Below are 23,457 nucleotides of genomic sequence, written 5' to 3' on the forward strand. Positions count from 1 at the left end.
ATTCAAAATATTATACCTGAAACTCCGCACCTTGATTGCCTGATCAAAACCACTAATATATCCGGGTTGTAACCATTGTTGGGTTTAAGTTACCTTACCTGGCTTACAGTTTAATCACCTTTATCTTATTTTATCACATTCACTTTCGAATTATATTTAGTATTAAAATAGCAGATCTTTATAAGGATAGAGATCATAAATATAAAGCGTCAGATATTTTTTCGTGAAATCTTGTGTGAACGGAAACTTTATACAGGATATTCTATTTTCACTTTAAACGCTGGATAGATACATGTACTTTGGGATTCCGGGAGTAAACTTTAAAAATTGGGTTTAATCCTTCTCATCGACTGTTAAAACATATTTTTATTGTTTAAAGTGAAAAAAAATTTCATCCTTATTCGTACCCCGTTCAGGAAAAATACCCCCAATACCTGACCGGGGGAAAGTTTTCAAAACGGTTTAAACATAAAACCCGGAAAGGGAAAGGGTTTTCCTCATTTAAACCTTTTAATTTAACAAAAAAAATTTTTTTTAAGAATTTAAAAGTTAAAAAGCAAAATCAGTGGCTTTTATTACCCAAAAATTATCTTTTTTAAAAAATTAAAAAATTATTAAACTTTTAGCCCAAGAAAAAAGGGGGGAAGATGGAAAATCATTAAACGGGGTTTTAAAAGAAATGATAGGGTTTTTCCAAAAGTAAAAGAAGAAAAATTGGTTTTAAAATCAAATTTCATTAATAGTCAACTAGAGAATCTTAAAAGTTGCGCGCGCTCTCGCAATTCAACAAGGGCCTTTGGATTCCCTTAGAAGGGGAATTCACTGTTAATTTATTAATTGTGACGCCTCGTGCCACGATATGAGCCGCGTCACGAACAAAAAACCAACATAGTGCGTTTGCGACCAGCATGGATTCCAGACCAAAGCCTGCACATCCGCGCAGTCTGATCAGGATCCATGCTGTTCGCTTACAAACCCTATAACAAGTAGAGATACTGATAGCGAAAACAGCATGGATCCTGATCAGACTGCGCGGATGCGCAGGCTGGTCCGGATCGATGCTGGTCGCAAACCCATTATGTTGGTTTTGTTGTGACGCGGCTCATTAATTAAGTAATGGATCAAACCGATCACGCTTAATTTATAAGGTTATATCTGCATAATCTGATGAGAGGGACAACTTAACTTGTGTTAAATCACAGACCTGTTGGAACGGACAGCAATCATTCTTATTGATTTCAAGTGGAATTCCTAGGAAAGAATAGTATTTGACAGCCTTTGGTAATGTGTTGAATACAGGAGTAATATTTTTTAAGAATTTTTACTAAAGGGCCACCAAAAATTTTTTAAAAACAAACTAATTTTTATCTAATTTTAAAAAGCATGTAAAAATTTTATTAAAAACTGATAAAACCCCATTTATTTTTCCCGCCAGGGGCAAATTTGTTTTAAATCCCGACGAGCAAAATTTGGGAAAAAAAAACGAAAAACAAAGGGAAAAAAAATGCCCTGTAAATGGGTACATCATTCAAGGGGGAAAAAACTCTAAAAAATTTTTATCTACAAAACCCATATTTCTTGTAAAAAATGCGTTTTTTGCCCAAAACACTAATCGACTCAACTTCGGTAATTAAAAATAAAATACATCTTCTCAAGGAAAATTTAAATTTTTTTAAATAACCCTAAAAAATTTTAAAAACATTTCATTCGTTTCGGGCCCAAAAAAACCAGTGACATTTCCCGTTTTTTTCTTCCTATTTTTTTTTTGGGAAAAAGATCTTTGGGGAAAAATTTTAATTAAAAAACCCAAAAAAAGTGACTTTTTTAAATTTCTTGTGTGATATAATTACATGTATTTTATTTATTAAACGACATTAGAAAAAGGTTTTGTAGGGAAATATTTTATTTTTATAAAATATTTTGGGCCACACGCACGCCCTTTGTCGGATACCAGATTTATTAAAAAATGTTACATAACTGATAAAAAGTTAAAGGTTTTGGGCCCTGGGGATCCGAAAAATGCACGGGCGCCCCGCGTACGGACGCACGCATATTAACACAACACAAAGGATGGATAACGAACAGGGAATGTATTGTGGGCATGACTGTGTCTGCTTTGAGCCAATGGGGTCATCTCGGTTATTATTCATATTATCCGAAGTTTGACGGAAAGAGCCGAAAAGATGCTATTTGGTTTGAATTTAATTAGTACACTGAAACAAGTATTAATGTTATTTTGATTAGTTTAATTTAACTGGACATAAATAAATAATACTTGCTGATAAGTTTACATCTATGATTAAATTTAGGTCATATCCATGGACGAATTATAAATGCTGTAATCATTTTGAAAGAGACTTTTATCTCAAATAAGCCTCAAACATTAACCGACAACCGTTATCACCATGCCTTTATGTTCAAACATGACCTTAAACATTGAACGCCATTTGTACAGTCTAAAATTTAAACCACGTGAGACTGAAAAATGAAAATACGTTTTCTTTAGCAAATAGTTTTTTTATTTATTCAAGTGATCAAAAGTTTATGAACGCAACTCGCGTACGGAAATGACATCAATTGTTGAAGTTTGAAATTAATGTAATTCTTCAAACATTGGATGATGAAACTGTTAATACTCAATCTGCTGTGTTCATGTAAGTTTATTTTAATCATTAATTAGGTGACCATTCATTTTCTAGTACAAGAATATTAGTCTATATGGTTACATATGAACGATAATTGCTACATGAATATAAGTGGATATACAAATACATGTAGAGAATATAATATTATTTTAACTTTAAGTTAGTAAACGGATGTAGATTGTTTTACCCGAACATGTATAATATATACAATGTTATATATATCAGGGGCTATAACTCTTTTTTATATAGGAATTTGTAATAAGAATATCACACCGACTGCAATCATGCACGTGAATAATGGTTGGTTTAATTAATCAAAAGCCGTCAACTAAGTATACTAAAAACAAAATATTGTAAAGCCTTTGTTTTTTTTGAAAGTCAGACGTATATGGATGTAGGTATATGTTGGGTATACATGGATATTGGTACCGGTATATATTGATTATATATCGATATTGGTATATATTTGGTGCATGTGGGTGAGTATATATTTGGTGTATATGGGTGTAGGTTTATATTGGGTGTATATGGATATTGGTATACATGTATATTGAGTGTATATGGGAGTAAATATATATTTGGTGTATGTGTATATTGGGTGTCCTTTATACCAAATATACCAATATTTTGCTTAAATAAGTATGCAAAATGCAACGACTACGAAGTGCACACTTTCTTTTGCAACTGAGTATATATTGGGTAAAAAAGGGAGTAGGAACATTTGTATACATTGGGTGTATTTATGTTTTTAATGTATTGGAGGAAGAATTCTTATTTTAATTTCAGATTTATGTGTTTCTCATGTTTTATATATAACGCCGACATCAACCCAGCCTCCTAGAAATAATTATACCTTAACAAATGCTGGCGTCACGTGTCTTGTCATGACAGCGGGCCTGGAGCTGGTCATTCCGTACAAAGGCATAGATGCTAAGGTATTTTGTTGTGATCCTCTTAGACTTAAAGATTTAAAACTGAAACGAATTTTCGAAAAAAAAGACAACTAAATCTTCGTGGGTAAGGTGCTTTTCCTTGTACAAAAAGACAAATTTCTGATATCTGGAAGAGTAACCTGTTTTATGGTGCCGTCGAAAGATGATGCTGGAACATCATTTGTTTGCTCTTTCTATTTATTTTGATGAAACCAATGTTTATCAGCATATAGCTCGAATTTGATCAATAATTATAAGTATCTTTTAAAAAAAGATACAGTTTACTTATAGAAATTCTATTAGAAGTGTTAATAAGCTTTGATTTCTTAGTCATTTTTAAACAAATATTATCATTAGACGAACAATGTCTAATACAACCGAATGAAAGATCTGATTAGTTAGTTTTATCGTGTCATTCCGCCAAAATCCGTCATGTTCCGTATCTAATTCTTATGGAGAGCTTTGGGTTTTGCTCCTTACCCTGACAACGCTTGATTTGGCGAACTTTTCCTTCCCCATAAATGCTTTATTGATTGAAGCGTTTCTTCTTTTTTCAGAACCATTCTTTGACAATGGTAATTCCAAGCAATCCGTATGTGAACGGGACATGTGGCCCAGTTACAAACATTTTAAACGTGTATTTCAACGACTCTTGGAGTCTGACTTTCACTTTCACGAATTCCTCAATAACAAAAAGCACCTATCAAATGGACACCATTAGATTGGATTTAGTTAAAAGTTCAAAATGGTTTCCAAACATTTCTTCATCCTCAGGTAATAAAATAACTTTGATAAAGAAATGATAATATGCACTAAACTAAACGAGGCATTGGCCTGTTGTATCAGAAATATTCATGACAATACCATTTAACAATTTTTACATGTCGAGTTCCATAAAAGGCATTCGGTAGAGTTAATCGAATATTAAAAAATAAACGTTTTTTACAACTAGGAATAATGATTAAATAATCAAATAGTGATAACATTTTGATATTCAAATGAGTGATTTATCGTTTCGTCTTCAGTGAACAGTTTTCACTCGATTATCACAACGCTGCCAAATGGAACTAATCATGCACCCCTCAAGTCATCATACCAATGTCAAGGTCAGGAAAATTTGGCGCTAAATGAAAACATTACAATGAATGTTTACGATCTTCAGTATAGAGCTTTCGGAAATGATAACAACACGTGGTTTTCTAATAAAAGTAAGTGGTTGAAATGTTTATAGATCTTTTCCTGACCTGTCGCTAATATTGCTTTTTAAATTAAGCTAACACATTTAATCATAAACTTATATTTCAGTATTCGTACAAGGTTATGGCGATATGAATTAAAGCAGCACGCCTCCAGATTAATGCTTATGTTCATGAAAATTTTGAAAACGTACTTAAAAAGTAAAATGTTGTGAAATAACAAGGAGAGTACAATGTAATTCTACACATTGCAAACGACACTTACAATTCACATAAATTACTGAAAATAGGTCAAATTATGCAAAATTACTAATTTCAAATTAGCCCTTACTGCGTTAGTAACGCAGTAGAAATATGGTAATAAATTCTGCAAAATCAGTCATTTAAAGCAAATAAAATGTACATTATTATTTGAATCTTGAATATTTCTAATGTTCTTAAAATCAATCTTAGAACTTTTTTTCTCAATTTAATTTTCCTTGAAATATTTTGGCTCATCTGGAGGCATGCAGCTTTAAGATATATACAAAAAATGTAATGGGTATATGTGGAAGCAATTATATTTGTTTTAAAGGTGACTCTTAAGAAGATTTTTGTATTAAGTATTTTAATGCTCTCAATTCAGACATATCATAGGTATGCGTACCTTTTTAGGACACGACCATGTTTCTTCAAAGTTCTGCTTATGCCAGGAACCGGACCCGATGGTCACATCTAGGTGTGCTTAGTTTTTATCCAGAATAATACTACTTGACAGAATGAGCTGTACTATAATTAAATAAGAACTAATTTTATTATTATTCTTTTTCAGACATACAGCTATGTAATTCTGACACGGCACCGGTGCCAGAAAGTGACTTAGTGGCCGCAATGGCCGTGGGGATAGCTCTAGGTGTGATGATAGTTCTGGTCGTTGTATTGTATTTTATTGTATCAAAGGCTAAAGGAAGAGAGTATGGATATATATAGAGTCTGTCACTTACGTGAAACATAACGGGTTTGCGACCAGCATGGATCCAGACCAGCCTGCGCATCCGCGCAGTCTGATCAGGATCCATGCTGTTCGCTTACAAATTCTATAACAAGTAGAGAAACTGATAGCGAACAGCATGGATCCTGATCAGACTGCGCGGATGCGCAGGCTGGTCTGGATCCATGCTGGTCGCAAACCCATTATGTTGGTTTTGTCGTGACGCGGCTCATATAGTCTGTCACTTACGTGAAGTTACAATAATGTATATTCACATACTGTTTTCGATAGTAATATTTAAATGTTTTGTATAAACAATGTACTCCATGAGTTTTAAAAGGAAATAAACTTTAGAAAATTTGAACTTGTTTTTCCCCTGTTTTGTATTGTGTATTACAGATTTGAAAAAGATTTTGGTCAATATGATTTTTTGAGTAAAATTACATGCAATTATTTTGCTAAGCATGTTTCGATATCTTTTTTCAGTAACAAATTATACGAATGTAGTCTTAAAGTCTTGAAGACTAGGTTTATTTTTGCCTGCAGTGGAGTGGCATTGTAGAACATATATCTCGTAGGAACCGTATAAATAAAAGTTTATATACAATTTTTACCCCAGCTTCAAGCAGATCCGTGTTCCAGCTTTCCTGGTAAACCAGCGGTCGTACGTCCGATCAACCGTTTCGACAATAACAATAATGTATTACATGTGTGTAATTGGTAATAATTGGAAATAAAAACAAGGTTTTATGTGCTGTTTTCTACAACGGGAATTTTAAACAACCAGTGTTGCCTCTGAAACTATTGTATCTATGCACTACCCGGAAACACAAATGAGCCGCGTCACGAAAAACCAACGTAATGCGTTTGCGACTAGCATGGATCCAGACCAGCCTGCGCATTCGCGCAGTCTGATCAGCATCCATGCTGTTTGCTATCAGATTCTCTAGTTGTAATAGCAGGCTGGTCTGGATCAATGCTGGTCGCAAAAAAATGTTGGTTTTGTCGTGACGCGGCTCAACTTGTTAACGCTTCAGGACAACTATGGAAGACAGATAAAGAGACAAGTGATCAGTATAAAAAAACGAAGGGTTAGATTGTTCACATCTTAGTACAGGAATTAAAATTTTTGATTTTACACAAAAAACAAAGGATTGATTTGCAGTAAATACTACTAAAAATGATTTATTTCAGCAAGCACCCGGAAAAAGGATTGAATAGCTCATCCTCGTGTTATTTATATGTTAAATGACGTTTTTATGTTTCGGAATGACTGGGTAGAATCATTGACGGCCCGTAATTTGAATGGATAGCTAGCTGACAGTAGTCCAGCAGGATTCTAGCTTACATAGCATATTAATTGCGGTCAAAATTCAAAAGACAGTGACCTTATTTTTTTCTGGCAATGAGTAACATATTTTAACTGACACGGAGAATATGGCCGACACGTCAGTGGCAAGAAATAACTCTACTGTACAATAAGTATAAACTTATCTATTCATGAATATTGTTTCCAGTTAGTCAACTATTTCAGTTATTGTCCTATCAACAACATCAGCAGCTATAACGGCAGCAGCAGCAACAACAACAACAAAAAATACAAAAATAGGTGATTCAAACACCACAAGAAGAGGAACAAAGAGAGAAAAAACACCAAATGAAAACATTCAGTACTTTCTGATTCGTTTTTATTTCTATGATGGTATGATACATGTAAAGATTCAAATATATCTTTGATATTTTCATACCTGTAACAACAATGTATATAGTTGTCACTTTAACAATTGACTATTATTCAATTCCATTCATTATATTTCTTCAAAAACTGGAAAGTTTTATGTCGCACTTGCCGCTAAATGTCACACTTGCCGCTGAATGTCACACTTGCCGCTAAATGTCACACTTTCCGCCAAATGTCACACTTTCCGCTAAATCTTCTGTCCTTAAATTTCTCCTAGTGATGTTTTTAAAAGTCATAAAAGTCATAAAGTTGTAATTAGGTTTATATTTCATAATTTTGAGTAACTTACTAATTATAACTGGGAGTGACAAAGTTCTAATAAGTGTTTTAGCTCTCCTATTTAGGAGTATCCTATTTAGGAGTGTCAATGTCCTAATTAGGCTTTTATAACTCCTAATCATGAGTTAAACAATATTTAAGATTTTGCAGCAGATAATATCTACCAAAAAACTTTTTAAAACGTCATTTCATTTGAGATTTTCGACCACATACATTCATCGAGGACATGTTATAAGGAAAGTGACCTTGTTACCGCACAGCATTACAGGATTACCCTTCTTTAACGAGAAAGAGAAAAGCTTATCCCCATTAAGAAAATGGTGCGATGTTAACATCATCATTGCAACATTTGGCGGCAAAATATTTTAAGACATTTAGAACAGTTTGTGACATTTAGCGACAATAGCGCGACATTTAGAAGCAAATGCGACATTTAGTGTCGTTTCAACACATAAAGGCACTACAAACAAATGTGTACACTTCATTAATTAAACGAAATATTTTTATCAAATAACTATAAACATTTTTTTCATCGGGAAAGAAAAATATTCATCAGGAAAATTACTTCAAAACATAAAAATATTGATAAATCCAAATATTTGACTGACGTTGGAAATACTTTCTTTAACCTGTGAGGCAATTAGCGAGGCAATAGGGTGGCCTCTGAAACAGCCTACTTTTGAAACTTTGTAAACAGTTACTCCTGGTCATATGGGCGATTGATGTTTATAAAATGAGCCGCGCCATGACAAAACCAACATAATAATAACCAACATAATAACATCCGCGCAGTCTGATCAGGATCCATGCTGTTCGCTATCAGTTTCTCTACTTGTTATAGGGTTTGTAAGCGAACAGCATGGATCCTGATCAGACTGCGCGGATGCGCAGGCTGGTCTGGATTCATGCTGGTCGCAAACCCATTATGTTGGTTTTGTCGTGATGCGGCTCAAATACAGTATGTAGTAGCCTGAGAGACCAAGAAGCACAGTTGACAACACATTTGTCAAAATAACCTTAATAATAAGCTGGTGAAGATCGTTCACTTTATTGATCCTACGAATCACATTTCTTCTATTAACTTAGATGATGAAATCATATGTGGTAACAGGTTGCCTCCAATGTAAGCAAGATTATTTCTTGTGACGGCCTTATTCAACATGAGAAGTTTATTATCCAACCATGTGTCACACAGATCAATAAAGAATGACTGTTTCCTCCAGTGCATGTTACATCTTAACAAAATACATAAACCATCTATATTATATATACATGTACATGTATATACGTAAGTTAACATTTGGTAGCAATTAGATTGTCGAAAAAAGCGAAATAAAAACCATCGACACCCATAATCACAATTGCTCCAAATGAATTTTCGAATGGCGTTCCCTTTAATATATGTGTTAAGTATTACGAGTATTCCATAGCTGTAACAGTTTTATCATACTTGAAGAATGTACAGTCGATGTACAGTTGTTACTTGAATTGTTTCTGTGACTCCAGCGATTTTAAGCATTACAGGCACGAAGTTATGAAATGAAATCGCAGAGTCATTTCCTTTTCTGTGATTCATGGTCTTCAAAATAAGTGGCCGAAATGAACGTCCTGAACAGGCTGAGGAATAGAAATAGGCAAGTAAACAACTTGCCAAATTCACTTATTCTAAAAACGTGCGCACATGTGAACGCTGTAATGATTTTAATTACCCCCGTTACCAAAAAATATTGGCAGAAAAGTGCCCGTATGTAGCTCTAGTCATAGAACCAATCAGAATCCTCGTCAGATATGTAAAGATCTCCATTCCTCTCGTGCACTCGATGTAGTTCCGTAACGCTTTGGCTTGTTGTCTTGTTACGTTGTCGTCTGCGTCTATTACGTCTGCGCGAGTTCAGCACGAGATCTACTTCCTGTACAAGACCAGGAAGTCCGTAGTAATCTGCTTCGACTTTTAACAACTTAAGATCACGAAATCCAAAAGGAGTCGTCAGCCGATCGCTTCTAAGGTAGTTAAGTATGTGTCTGCGAGAAAGAAAAATACATTTTGCAATATTTAACGGATCGATTATTTAACATTTTGCAGGATACATATTGAGGTACATATGATGAAAAATATCTGACTATGACAAAATTCAGTTTAGACTTATCATTTACAAATGCACCATATAAGCAGTATCTAATCAGGTTTAAAATTTCAGGGCTAACGCATTTCTCTATTTTCATTAATTTATAGACACAGAGAAACGATTGAGGCAATTTTGATTTAGACTTACATTATCTAAATGAAGAGGAAGAAGACTTAAGATGACAGCCTTTGATTCACTTAAAGTCATGAACAGGTCAACTTTATTATTCAACAGGTGTCCGTGTAGTAAAATTAGTTCTGGAGTTAAGATTTCTGTAAATATCTATAATTATGGAACGTTTAAAAAGAAATACGGCCAAAATCACTTCAACAGAAAAACAAACATTTAGACATTTTATTAAATAACCGAGAATTACCTGAAAACTTGCCCATCTCTGTCTATGAAAAAGCTCCCTTTTTCGTCCCTTGTACACGGAAGATCTCCATTCATCAACCGACCCAAATAACTGTCAGCTACCTAAAAAGTAAATTATAAAACTTATCTAGATTACCTTTGCTGTCATTTAATTTCCCATTTCCTCAAATGACCACTATGGCCAAAAGTTGTTTATATTTTTATTTCTCAAAAGCGTTTTATCTTTTTCTTTGGTGTTCATTGAACATCTTTTGTTTTTGTTGTTTTCTGTCAATTAGTATAGTAAAATGACTCAGTAACTTGTATGAGAGTTAAAATACTACTTTGTTTACATTTTTGCTAATTTTATGACGAATATATTCATATTTTAAACTAGCGCTTCTTTCTGCCAAAAAAAAAAAAAAAATATAAAATGCTCTAACACAATTATGTAAACGATTTGAAAATTATGTTTGAAGGAAAATTCGTTTCCGAGTATGATGCATAATGTTTCTTTAAAACACGTATAATACAGAAATAAAACGCCCTTTAATTGAACTTCATTGTTATCTTGTTACTAATAACAGTAGACACGTTTTGCATATATTTAATGATATAGTCTGATTTTATTGACCTGTCAATTATGAATACATTATAGGACTCATTTAAATATTCGATCCCACTTCGGTTTGGTCCGTGTAGTTTACGAGAATTAATGTGGAGTATATTAGTCATGTTTTGAAAGTCACGCCAGCTTAAAGTGAAGGTTTTCGTTAATTCACAATAGGACAGTCGGTAAAGAGAATGCCTGATAATTGAGAGGTCTGTGGTTCGATCCTTACTGTTGGCCTTTATTTATTTTTGCAGTATATTTTAAAGGAACAGATTTGTTGTGTGTTTTACGGCATTGAAAAGGCATTTATTGATTTTAATCCGTTTTAATTTTAAATATGAATTCTTAAAGCATGTTATTTAAAAAGAGTATAGACTTAACAAAATTAAGTAAAACATAATAAAACAAAACGAACAACATAAAATAATCATATATAGCTTCAATAATGTTGAACGTATTAATAAGAAAAAAACATGGACCAACGCGGTCTCGAACTTAAAACACGTGTGGTACTTAGATTATAAACTCTTGCTTTACCCTATTGCGCTTTAACGCTTAGTACACCTTGTTAAGAGATACAAATTTAATTGAATTCCATCGTGAAGCGTACATCACACGGAACTTACCGAAAATCTACCGAAGATTAAAATAATGTGTGCATCGACCGTGTAATCAGTATGTAATTGACAGGTTAATAAAACCAAACAATACTATATATCACATGTGAAAACCTAAATTAACTAATCCAAAGCATTGATGAACTGCAATACAATTTCCTCTTTCTATATTATTAAGTTATCATCATTTTTTCTATACAGTCATTTATAAAAGAACGAATTTCACCAAAATACATTCAACCTATAATCTTACTTTTGTTAATGTTGATTTCGTGGACGAGTAAAATGTTCCACCAACGTTAAGTTTCACAATCCTCTCGGAATTAGCGTGAAACTTCGACATTGTAGTTTAAAAATTCAAATTTGAGATATCCGTTTCATTTTCATGAACACATAATTTAATTTGAACGTTAATTAAATCTGTATCTGCATGTGATATAATATAAAGCTGTCCGTTAGATACGTAACGTTTGACATATAAAAGTTGTCAAAACACTGCGGTCAATTTATTGAAAACAAATTGCTTACGTCGAACAGTACGGCCTACCTCGATTATATAATATCATAACAAATGTCATTCGGAACACTTGGCCGATAACGTACAATAATCTCGGTAAATAGAATGATTGAAAGTAGTTCTGTCACGTGATTCTGCCGTAATGTGTTTGGGTTATTTATAGTAAGTAACATATAAATACTGGACATCTAGTGGTAAATGAAACGTATTTGGTTCATATTATGATTGATATAAGATGTCTCACAATCAGAACGAACTTAATACAACCATGTCGTTAATACTTTTGGTATGCAAAAACATAATAATCAACTAATTACTATGCATATTTGAGCCGCGTCACGACAAAACCAACATAGGGCGTTTGCGACCAGCATGGATCCAGACCAGCCTGCGCATCCGCGTAGTCTGATCAGGATCCATGCTGTTCGCTTACCAACTCTGTTACAAGTAGAGAAACTGATAGCGAACAGCATGGATACTGATCAGACTGCGTGGATGCGCAGGCTGGACTGGATCGATGCTGGTCGCAAACGCACTATGTTGGTTTTGTCGTTGCACGGCATATTTTACTTTTATATGTTTGAATTTGTGACGTTGTAGCCTACTACCAGTATGTACTTACATTAGGTGGATGTGTTCTCACTTTTGGGCTCGAAGTCCTTATTCAAAAGCCAAAAGTTACTATTTTCAGGAATGCATATGTAATTTGTTCATTTGTATTTATTATAAAGTTCTTTGACAATTTTTTTATTAATCTTTCATTGATATCAACACTAAAGAAGAAATGCACACTCTGGTTGAAATACAAAAGTTCTCTAAACTACATGTGTGTCATATAAGTGACTTTGTACATATTGAAAAAAATGGATTACTTAGAATTCTGTAAGCGAATTAAGTTACATGCCTAGTTGACAGAATTTATGATGACGCGCGATTGATAAACGTTTAACAATTATCATAAGAATAATTGGCATTAAGGAAACAGTCTGTTATCTTTTTAGTGAAGATATCTGTTTGTTTTGTTTTAGACTTGAAAGAATTACCGGTCTAAAAAAGTCAAGTCATTATTTCATTATATGAAATTTAAACGTTATGGAATAAATTTAAATCAAACTTATATTTAACTACAAAACATCACTTTATCGTTTATTAAATGAGATAAAATAATGACAATAGTCCCTTTTCCGAGCCATTTCTTTGCTATATCAATAAAATAATTAATAAAAATTAAATTTCAATTAAAAGAAACAAGCTGCTATGCGCTTGCCTTGCGTAGGCCGTATCAAATATCCGACGTATGCAGTAACGTTATAAGCGGATGTCACCGTGGGCGATGTAACAGCTGTCGTTATTCAAACGTGTGATACATGTATCTTTAATGCATCGATTCACGAATAGCGTAACACAAAAGTAAGTTCAGTACAGTTAATATGAGTTTATACATGCCCTACGGAACTATTAATATGTTCATTGAAATGATTTAAGAGATATGAATTCAATTATATTTTCTAAATATAGATATTTGTACGATCATATATGTTTTGGCTATGTCGGACCGGTCACTTTGTTGGCGTTTTTAGTGTTATTTATAGAAGGTCATCCTGCATTAAATGCCGCCCAAAGTAAACAATTAGTATGATATATTCGAAGTAAATATAATTATGACATTTAATTGGGTGAAACAATTACACAGTCATATTTAAGAACTTGTTGATGCATTATTTAGCCTCTATTATTATACTGAGTTACATAAGAAAGTGTTTACTTCGTTAAAATTCATTTTAGTGAAATATTTATATAGTGGTATATTTCGTATAAAAATAAGCATCAAAATTATATTCTTTTCACAATTGTTGTTGTTGTTGCTGCGGTATAAAACGCATATGTTGATCCTTAGAAAAGGTGGGGGAATCAGCTCTACGTTTTAACCGACACTTAACTCGATAAAACGTGCTCACAAAAATACAATCTCCAACTTTCACTTTTCAACATTCCGGTATTTCGCTTAAACAAAACAATTACTCTTGTCTTACTATAACAATTACCAGACTAATCCACCATTTAAAAAAAGAGAGTCATATTTGACTATTTGTTTCATCATAATATTATGTTTATCACAATTCAGAAACAGTACCGAAAATGATGAAATATAGCACTTTGCATAATCATTTATTGAATTACAATTAAATTTGCTTGCCCGTTGATTCAAATATTAATGGTGGCAGATTTATGCCATTCGTGTTTTCGACCCACGAACCCGCCAAGCGAAAGTTGTAATGGCGGGGGCGCGGAGCCAAAACACGCTAATCAGCGGGGGCGCGGGCGAAGTATAATAAATAAAACGGCGGGGTGAGGAGCATAAACACGCTAAATTGCGCCCCGCTAATAAGCATGTTTTTGCTCCGCGACCCCGCCATTTTTACTTGTTAATTATCGACATGGCGGGATCGTGGGACGAAAACACGCTAATTAGCGTAATTGCGGGGCGATGTTTAATAAATAAAACGGCGGGGCACGGAGCGAAAACACGCTAATAAGCGACCCCGCAAATAAGCGTGTTTTCACTCCGCGAACCCGCCATTTAAGCCTGTTAATTATCGACTTTTCGCTTGGCGAGATAGCGGAACGAAAACACGCTAATTAGCGGGATCGCAGGCAAGGTTTAATAAATAAAACTTATTTATTAAACCTTGCCTGCGATCCCGCCAATTAACTTATTTAATAAACCTTGCCTGCGATCCCGCTAATAAGCGTGTTTTCGTTCCGCGATCCGCTGTTTTATTTCTTAAATCTCGCTCCGCGCCCCCACGGGGCGAAGTTTTATTTATTAAGCTTCGCCCCGCGTTCTCGCTAATAAGCGTGTTTTTGCTCCGTGCCCCCCGTCATTTTAACTTCTAAATTTTCGACTTTTCGCTTGGCGGGGTCGCAGGATGAAAATACACTAATAAGCGAGGGCGTGCGGCAAAGTTTTATTTATTAAACTTCGCCTGCGCCTCTGCTAATTAACGTGTTTTCGTCCCACGACCCGCTGTCTTATTTTTTAAATCTCGATATGCGCCCCCGCACCCCGCGTTAATTTTCGACTTCTCGCTTGGCGAGGTCGCGGGGCAAAAAAACGAATGACACAAATCAGCCACCAAAAATATTTGAATACTATTTAGTTGAATTGGGACATATTTCTGTCCAAGGTTGAATGGGGGGGGGGACAATTAAAACACTTTTAATAATTGAAATTTTTTTGTATGGAAGTCAATTAACACTTAAAGTCATTTCTAATTTAGCGCTATTATCCCGTGTTTTCACTATTCCACACGTTCTCTATCCATTATTACAACATGATAAAAACACCCGCTTGCCATTTATACAGAACTAGAAACAAATCATATGTGAAAATATTTTTTGAAATGTCAAAATAATTTGTTTTAAGTTCAAATTTCTTTACGGATTACTTATATCTTACACCTCACCACCGTGAGTACGGATCCAATATTACGTATTCAAATGCGCCGCGCTTTGAAGATGATAACCAATCTGGCTATAGTCTGAGCCATATAGTCTATAGGCTATAGTCGGTAATGTGTTGGTTCCCAATGGAAATCCGGATGTATTCGGATGTCTGATCCGGATATCCGGATAATGAATTCGGCTCCCAATGACATCCCTAGTTCCAATATTCAAAGCCTGGCGTATTTGAATACGGCAAGCTGGGGTTGGTGTTTATTTCGCCTGTTTAGTTGTTTTTATTGATGTTGAAGTTTAAAATTGACAATCATCGTGAAGAATAATATCTTCTGTATTGATTGGCAAAAGGATTATATGAAAATATTGAAAATGGAATAAAATACATGGTGATTTTGACGGTAGGTGTGCGTTTTTTCCCGCTAACATTTTTGTCTTGTGAATTATTACAGACGTTGAAATATGATTTGTTTTTCAAAACGACTTATATTAAGCTATTTTGATTTACATGATCAGTACAAATGCTGGGATTGACAAATTTGGATTTTAGAGGCGTTTTGAGCTCCACGCCCAAAGTGTCTGGGGGATTTGCAGGCTGGCCTGGCTTTATACTGGCGACAAAGGCTAATCACTTTTGGTTTCAGGAGGGTATGGTTTAAGCTGGTATTTCTATAGTAAAAACCATGTTTTAAATTAATTAATTCATCGTATATATCAAAAACCCAGAACTTCCTTGTTTGATATAATTCATGAACAACATGTCTTAAAGAAATCTATATATTTCTATAAATGTCTGAAAGTAAACACCATTTTACGACGAAGCCAGTTGCTATGCAAAATTGACCGGTTGAAGTATTTTCTCGCGCAGGCGCAAACTGCGGAAGGCAAAATATCATTGCCCTACATAGGAATGTAAAATACATTTATTGACAGCTGTTCAGTGGTAGACGGAACAGAGTATAAAGTTCAGTACAAAACATATATCTTTAAGAAAAAAAAAAGAAGATTCTTTTACTGTGTTTAACCAAAGTTGCACATGATAATGATGAGGAATATTGTTTGCTGTTGCCATATTTGGGGCTAAGAGTAAGGCTCTGTATACCTTTAACCGGTTTAAACTCCATAGTAGTGATTTACACTTCTGGCCGGTCCAAGACGGTGTCCTTCTGCGTTCTTTTTAAATAGGTTTTGCCAACTGTTTTTATGTTTTGACAAGGGTTGCGTCTCTGTCCTCTATTCAGAATATTTCATCAACGGTTAATAATTCCATCCTGATTTCCAATTTGACCATCCGCTTTATCCTCCTATCCATTGCCCTTAACCCACTTTCCTGCAAGTGCGCTATTCCATTGCTACGTGATCCGTGATCCGCGTCCGTCCGCGACCAATTCGATCAACAAAGAATACGTTTTATTATATACTTATAAATGAAATATTGAGAAATATTGATGAAATAAAATGCTTATTTTCATTTTCCGTATTTTCACTGTAAAAATTTATTTTTCACTGCAGTGAAACATATTTTCCGTATTTTCACTGGTATCTTGTCGGACTACTTTCTTTTAAATTCTGCCAGTACACATAATTTAAGGGAAAGTCTTTTAAATTTTAATGTCAAAAAAGAGAAAAATGTATATAATAAACAGAAAATTCAAGTTTTTTCTATAAATACAGGATTTATTTCATCTTGTGGCATGAAAATTACCATATTTCACTCGTGGCTACCGCCACTCATGAAATATTTATTTTCAAACCACTCGATGAAAATAAATCATGTATTTATAGAAAAAACTTGAATATCCTCTATGAATCTATTCCTTCTGTCCTTTTATCATCCGCGTAAACGACAGTATCCGTGACGTTTCGCAGGATGAGCGATTTTTTATGGACGCGGACAGTCATTGGATAAGTAATTACTACGTGATTATAAATTTTGTCTTACGGACGCACTTATTTTGTTAACATAACTGATATTTGGTTTTGATTTGTACTTTGCAAATAAATGACCATTTACTTTTTGTATGTGTCGTTTTGTGTATTGTTTTTCTAAATGCTTTGAGCCTAAGGCAGTGTGATTCAAATCCAACAGGTGATTACAACTTACTAGAATATAATTTACACTAGACATTGAAATCAGTTTAGTTCAGTTATACGTACACATTTAATTATTTCTGATCGCTGCTGGTATCGATTATGCTTCTAAACGAAAATTATTCTCGTATGTAAGAACATAAACGGTGTTGGTTAGGTACAGATATATAATGATTGAATCTAAGTGTACTTGTTTTATGAACTGTCTTAGTACCGCGATTATAAACTGGATGAACATGCATACATTTTTTGTTTGTTGTCGTGCTGGCAATTGGAACGTCCTCGGCTATTATCTATAAAAGTCCTTATCCGAAAACTGACGGAACGGGCCGAAAAGCTGCTATTGGTCGTGCTGGTTGCCTTACCGACGGTTGTTAGGAGCTTCGTTTAGTTAATATCGCTCTCTTGTTGGTCTTTCTTCTAATTTATTTCTGTCACGTAATTACTCCCATCCAATCACAGCTTGTTTTGTTTGCTTCCTGGAAACTGCATAGCATTAAAAAAACAATCGTTAGTCTTTTAGTCTGTGCGGTTCTGTTATACTGGTCGCAACACATTTCGTAAGTTTTGAAACAGTGTTCATAGAAATGTAAGTGATTGAAATTAATTATAAGTGGATACGACTGCTTCCATTCATCGATGAAATAGAAGAAAAAGATTTCAAACAGCAAGGTGATATTTACAGTACATTGTTTTTACTTTGTATTACATTAACTTTCAATATAACAATTGTTACATTTAACAATTTATTGGAATGGTTTGTATATATACTAAAAGCTAAAAAGTGAGATTGATACGTTTTTGAGTAAATGAGTAAAAATTTATCATGTAAATAAACATAAATGTGTACTGACATTTGAATTAATTTCATAAAATGATTAAATTTTATAATTTAGTGTAATGAGGACTTAATTGATAAAAAAGATTTATCCTTTGATAGTTGTAGACTAAACGTTTGATAAGCTTAGTACCTTAACATTTAATTATATTAATTAAAGCACTAACTGACCGAATTAAAGATATTCTTTAATAGGTCGGGGTACCGGGAATACATAATTCGAAAATAAATCATTATCTGTACGTATCAAACTGTATAAAATTTGCAAAAATATTATTTAGCGACCACACAATTCTTGTCTTTTAAATCTAGTTAATCTTCACAGATACAAAACAAAAACAATAATATCAAATCTTTTTCATTAAGTTTACCTTGTATTAGAATTGTTAGTATGTGTGAACGGAGCGTTGTGTTTTAACCAACGATTTATTTCATGAAAAACTAAAAACAGAGAACTTAAGCTCCCTGGGAGCTTCTCCTCCTCATGAGTATATTTTAGATCTTAAAGGTACTCAACTTGGGTTTATTGACATGTGTTGTAGTTTAAGCAACATTATTTAATTATTTAATGATTGAGTTTGTATGAGAATTGAGACCTCATTTGTTGTCATTATTTATTACTATAAATTTATTGAGGCTAGATTTTGTATGAGTCTGATTGAAGTATGGTAACCCTGTAAACGGTTACCTTCATATATGCTGGACAAGGGGCCTGTAATTGTTGTGTTTAGGTAACTCAATCATTGGTTATCATCATAAATATTCCAGGAATAAGTCTGTTTGATTCTGGTATGGTATCCTGGTCAACAACTGTCATCATAAATATAGAAGGTCTATTTTGACAGTAAACACAAGGGTACCTCACAATATGGAGAGATAAGATATTTTCTATAAATGTGGGTACAATATTTTCTAAAGGCATTCAAGAGTGAGAGTCAAGATACTTAAGTCAGTATAGGGTAATAAGGGAGTAAGTATTCAGTGTCGTTTAAACCATGTGTGAGGAAGATGATCCTTGCTAAATTTCATTAAAATTTTTATTATGTATTTAGAAGGAAAATATTGTGAAATGAAAAAAGAAAGAAATTTTTACATTGCAAACGGCAATTAAAATCCACGTACTGGTCAAAATATGGGAAAAACTAAGCCCTTTCTACGTTAGCGTTAGTCACGAAGTAGAAATATGGTGATAAATACCACAAAATAAGTCATTATTTGCGCACAGCATGTAAATCATTACTTAAATAAAGTAAATTGAAGGTACCGAATTTATTGAACGAGTTGAATATAGTATAATAGTTAAACGCTAAAATTTAGCGCGTCTAACGCTATGTTTGTATAACGCAAATGACGTTACGACAAAATATATTCACGACCTTGCAATATCATTTTTACGGAGTCGCAAAATCGGCACATACCTATATTATATCATGCGAGCGTTTGGCGAGCACAATAATATTTTATTCAACGAGTGCAATAAATTTAGTAATGAACTTACACGAATTTAATATTGTATTTATCACATTCCCCAAATAAAATCGGCACGGGTGTGTGATAAATCTAGATACTTCTTTGTTTCTTTTCTTAAAATATTTAGTACACTTTGCTCAAATTTGATTTTTTGTGAAATGTTTTGGATCATCTGGAGGCATGCAGCTTTAACACTCATAGTATAATATAGATCTGATAAATTATTCAAGATAGAAGCTTGGTCTTCAAATTTAAGACCATGTTACTCAATACACAGAAACCATTATCATGTTCCATCCGTAGTCAATTTTCACAAATGTATAATTACAAATATCATCATCAACAATAACAACAACTACAACGAAATTGACACTGTTGCACGATAAGCTGTTTTTAAAAGCACATAATGCCTCAGAAATGAATAAAAAAATATTTCGCAAGGACAAACATGCGTTAATTTGTTAAAATAATAGTTTTTGAGCATGTTAGAGGCTTATTACCTGAAAAGATAGTAGCGCTAGATGTGAAATCGTTTGTCTGTAAGTAGCAAGATGACAAGAAAAGAGTATCTGGATTTCCATACAAAATACTAAATCACTATAACTGTATATTATTCATGTAATTGGCTTATGAGTAGCCTTTTGGAAACTAACAGGACACCAAATATAAAAAGGTTTTCAGAAACATAATAATAGCATTTCTGGGGAATAATGGGCCTTTAAACCAATGACGCCAGTATATACAAATACCTTTTCAAGGGTCGTCAAATGTATCTTCTGCAGTCGCAAAGCATTGCTAGATGGTAAGGTTCTAAAATCAATGATCGCTTATCGCAATCATGTGTATACATTTAGTTTTTAAATTTGGTTGCGTGATATTTCTTGTTTCTATATCTTATATATTATTTATAAATTGTTAATTGTAAAAATATAAAAGAAGATAATAAATCACACATGCTCTAAATAGCAAACATGTACATGAATGTATAATATAAAGGTAGTCCATTAACGCATATTAAATATTAAAATATAAAAATGGCTTCAAAGTTTACCTAATGAGATAATGACTTTTGCATTCAATAGCTCAAAATAGGAAATATAAGGCTACTGTCACAATATCTCATCTATAATAGATGTGTAGTGAACCAGATACATCAATGATATCGCCTGACCTACATACAGTTTTTGACGAGTTAAAATATAACTGTATTTCATAAATTATTTATACCTCTTTTTTAATCAATAAGAGAACAATGATGACCTAAGATCCATCGTTGGAAAAAGGTCGCACCTATTTAATAAAGGTTAGTAATAAGTTCATATTGGGTGTGCCAATTTTGTCATTACATACATGATTAGTGAAATAATTGTATTCGGATGCTCTGAAATAACCAGCTCAACATCTAGTTTTTCATGAGTGGACTTAAATAACTATATTCCTGTATGAGTCCATATAAACTTAGTGACCCCTGGTGCTTGATAAATCTTGACCATCTTGTCCATGATTTATCAAATATTTGTAGAGTATCACAAGGTCATGATGATACTTTATTAATGTGTATGCTTCGGGTACCGTAGTTTTAGAGAAAACGACAGATTTATTACATAAGTCTGTGTAAATTAAGTGATACCCAGTTCAAAGCCATTTTAGACTGCAGGAGCATCATACAAATTTATATCATTTTATATCATGCTACATCCCAAATATCTTCGTTCTAGTCGTTTTAGTTTAACACTAAAGTGTTTAATGTGTTATCCTATACTCGTACAAGTCTATAAACCCGGGTGGCTCTATGAGCAAGATTCATGCAATCTGTTAAAGACACAAGATGATGCTACGTGCTTAGTATCTATGCTCTATGCTCTGTGTATTCTGCTTTTTGAGAAGAGTTTTTAAACATTTTTACTATGTAAAATCTATGTACACTCAGTGACACAAAGAGCGTTTAAAATAACTTTTTAAGAGGTCTACTCTACTAAGCAATGTTAATGTTGAATATCTAAGCTCTAGGCATTGTAGTTCTTCAAAAGAGGACTAAGAAGGTCTTTCAAAACTTAGTGCTCATGGCAGGCCTTGAAATCATGCTCCTGCAGTCTAAAATGGCTTTCCCTGGGATGTTGCTTATGTTGCATAGAATTAAAACTGTTTTAAAAATCTGCTCCGAAACTGCAGTGCTCAAAGCAGAAAAAAAATCATGTAACATAACATTTTGATGCTCTAAAAAAGTTATGAATTATTGGCATAGAGTCAAAATCACTAAGTTTCTATGGACTCATATAGAAATATAGCTATCAGAGTCTTTTTATGTGAAACAGTTCCTAGCCTAGATATTGGGCAGGTTTCTTTAGTAGCGGACCGCTACAAATAGTTCACAAATCATGACTGAATGTGGTGCTCCTAACATGATCTTATCTTACTTCTGTATTAAATAATTATGACAATTTTTTTCAACGGTGGATCTTAGGTGAGTGAGGGAAAATGTATGGTGGCTGATTTGTGCCAGTCGTGTTTTCGCATGTAAATCATTACTTAAATAGAGTATATTGAAGGAGTGTAAATTTATTACCTAATTTATTGAATGAGTTGAGTATAGTATAACGCTAAAATTTAGTGCGACCAACGCTATGTTTGTATTAAGCAATTGACGTTACGTCAAATATATGCACCAACGTGCAATATCATTTTTACGGAGTCGTGTATGTGTTAAATCTTGTTATTTCTTTGTTACTTTTCTGAATAATTGCCCCCAAGCACCGACTTAAGCAGAATTTGTCATTTGGGGTGTATATTTCTCAATTAATTAGATTTGCTAGGGCGTGCAGTCGTGTTGATGATTACAATGAGTGCAATTTATTTATTACTAACAAACGTCTCAAACAAGGTTATCGCTTTCATAAATTGCGTAAATATTTAACAAAGTTTTACCATCGTAATTCAGACTTTGTTTTAAAATTCAATTGTAATTTAAAAACTCTTTTACGACTAGGAAATGTGGAAATGTGGTTTACAAACTTCGTAGGATCATAGGTCATAATAATTTTTCTGCCGTCTTCACTTAAATTATCAAACAGTTTATTAAAAGAGGTTATGACCCAATTATTTTAAGGCATACCGCATGCCTGGTGTTTAACCCTTTTACAGTTGGACGCTACGCTGTCCTCTTTTAATTACATCTGACGGACTAAGTGGACAGTTCTAAAAGCCCTTTGGGACTGAATTGTCTAAATGTTCGTCTTCTGTCTTGCTTCGTCGGGCCCTTGTGATTTTCTTGTTGCTCTGCCTTCCTTTAAGGCATCGAGTACTTTGTTAATGGTCATTAGGGTGTACCTTTTTACACATATTTACATAATTTTGTATGTGTTTTAGTAATTTCGTCTAATGTAACCATGGCCTTTGTTAGAATTTCACTTGGCGGGGACATTTTTTATTTTCACATTAATGTCATTCAGGAACATATAGGGGCTAAGAGTGAGGTTTGGCGCGCCTAAAACCGGTTTAAACTTTCTAGTGGTTTAACTACCACTGACCGTTCCAAGGCCGTACCCCTCTGTGTTCCTTCACTTGTTTTCATGTCTGTTTTGTAACTTTTGTTTTGTGATGTCTGTCTTG

The 23,457-nt window shown here is 33.7% G+C and overlaps 3 protein-coding genes across 3 annotated transcripts in view; 2 read left to right on the forward strand and 1 right to left on the reverse strand.

Moving 5' to 3' along the window:
• Positions 1-2,413: 2,413 nt before the first annotated feature.
• On the forward strand, positions 2,414-6,015 carry LOC132727174 (lysosome-associated membrane glycoprotein 1-like). Its single transcript, XM_060712602.1, has 5 exons — positions 2,414-2,654; positions 3,432-3,580; positions 4,135-4,351; positions 4,603-4,785; positions 5,585-6,015. The coding sequence occupies exons 1-5, from the start codon at positions 2,618-2,620 to the stop codon at positions 5,740-5,742; spliced, it is 744 nt and encodes a 247-aa protein (XP_060568585.1). The 5' UTR covers positions 2,414-2,617; the 3' UTR covers positions 5,743-6,015.
• Positions 6,016-7,414: 1,399 nt separating this feature from the next.
• On the reverse strand, positions 7,415-11,966 carry LOC132727167 (BTB/POZ domain-containing protein KCTD6-like). The gene is made up of 3 exons (XM_060712593.1): positions 11,727-11,966; positions 10,266-10,366; positions 7,415-9,785 (listed from the first exon to the last, which is right to left on the reverse strand). Exons 1-3 carry the CDS (start codon positions 11,814-11,816, stop codon positions 9,518-9,520), a joined length of 459 nt encoding a protein of 152 aa, XP_060568576.1. The 5' UTR covers positions 11,817-11,966; the 3' UTR covers positions 7,415-9,517.
• A 6,109-nt stretch (positions 11,967-18,075) lies between these two features.
• The window catches only part of LOC132727177 (uncharacterized), a 48,811-nt gene continuing 43,429 nt past the window's right edge, over positions 18,076-23,457 (forward strand). Inside the window, exon 1 of the mRNA XM_060712605.1 lies at positions 18,076-18,212. The gene's annotated coding sequence lies outside the window, so the exon portion shown is untranslated. The remainder of the gene's footprint in view (positions 18,213-23,457) is intronic.

The sequence above is a fragment of the Ruditapes philippinarum genome, unplaced genomic scaffold (genome assembly GCF_026571515.1).
Source record: "Ruditapes philippinarum isolate M1 unplaced genomic scaffold, ASM2657151v2 ctg988_1_1_1_1, whole genome shotgun sequence".
NCBI classification, from domain to species: Eukaryota; Metazoa; Mollusca; class Bivalvia; order Venerida; family Veneridae; genus Ruditapes; species Ruditapes philippinarum.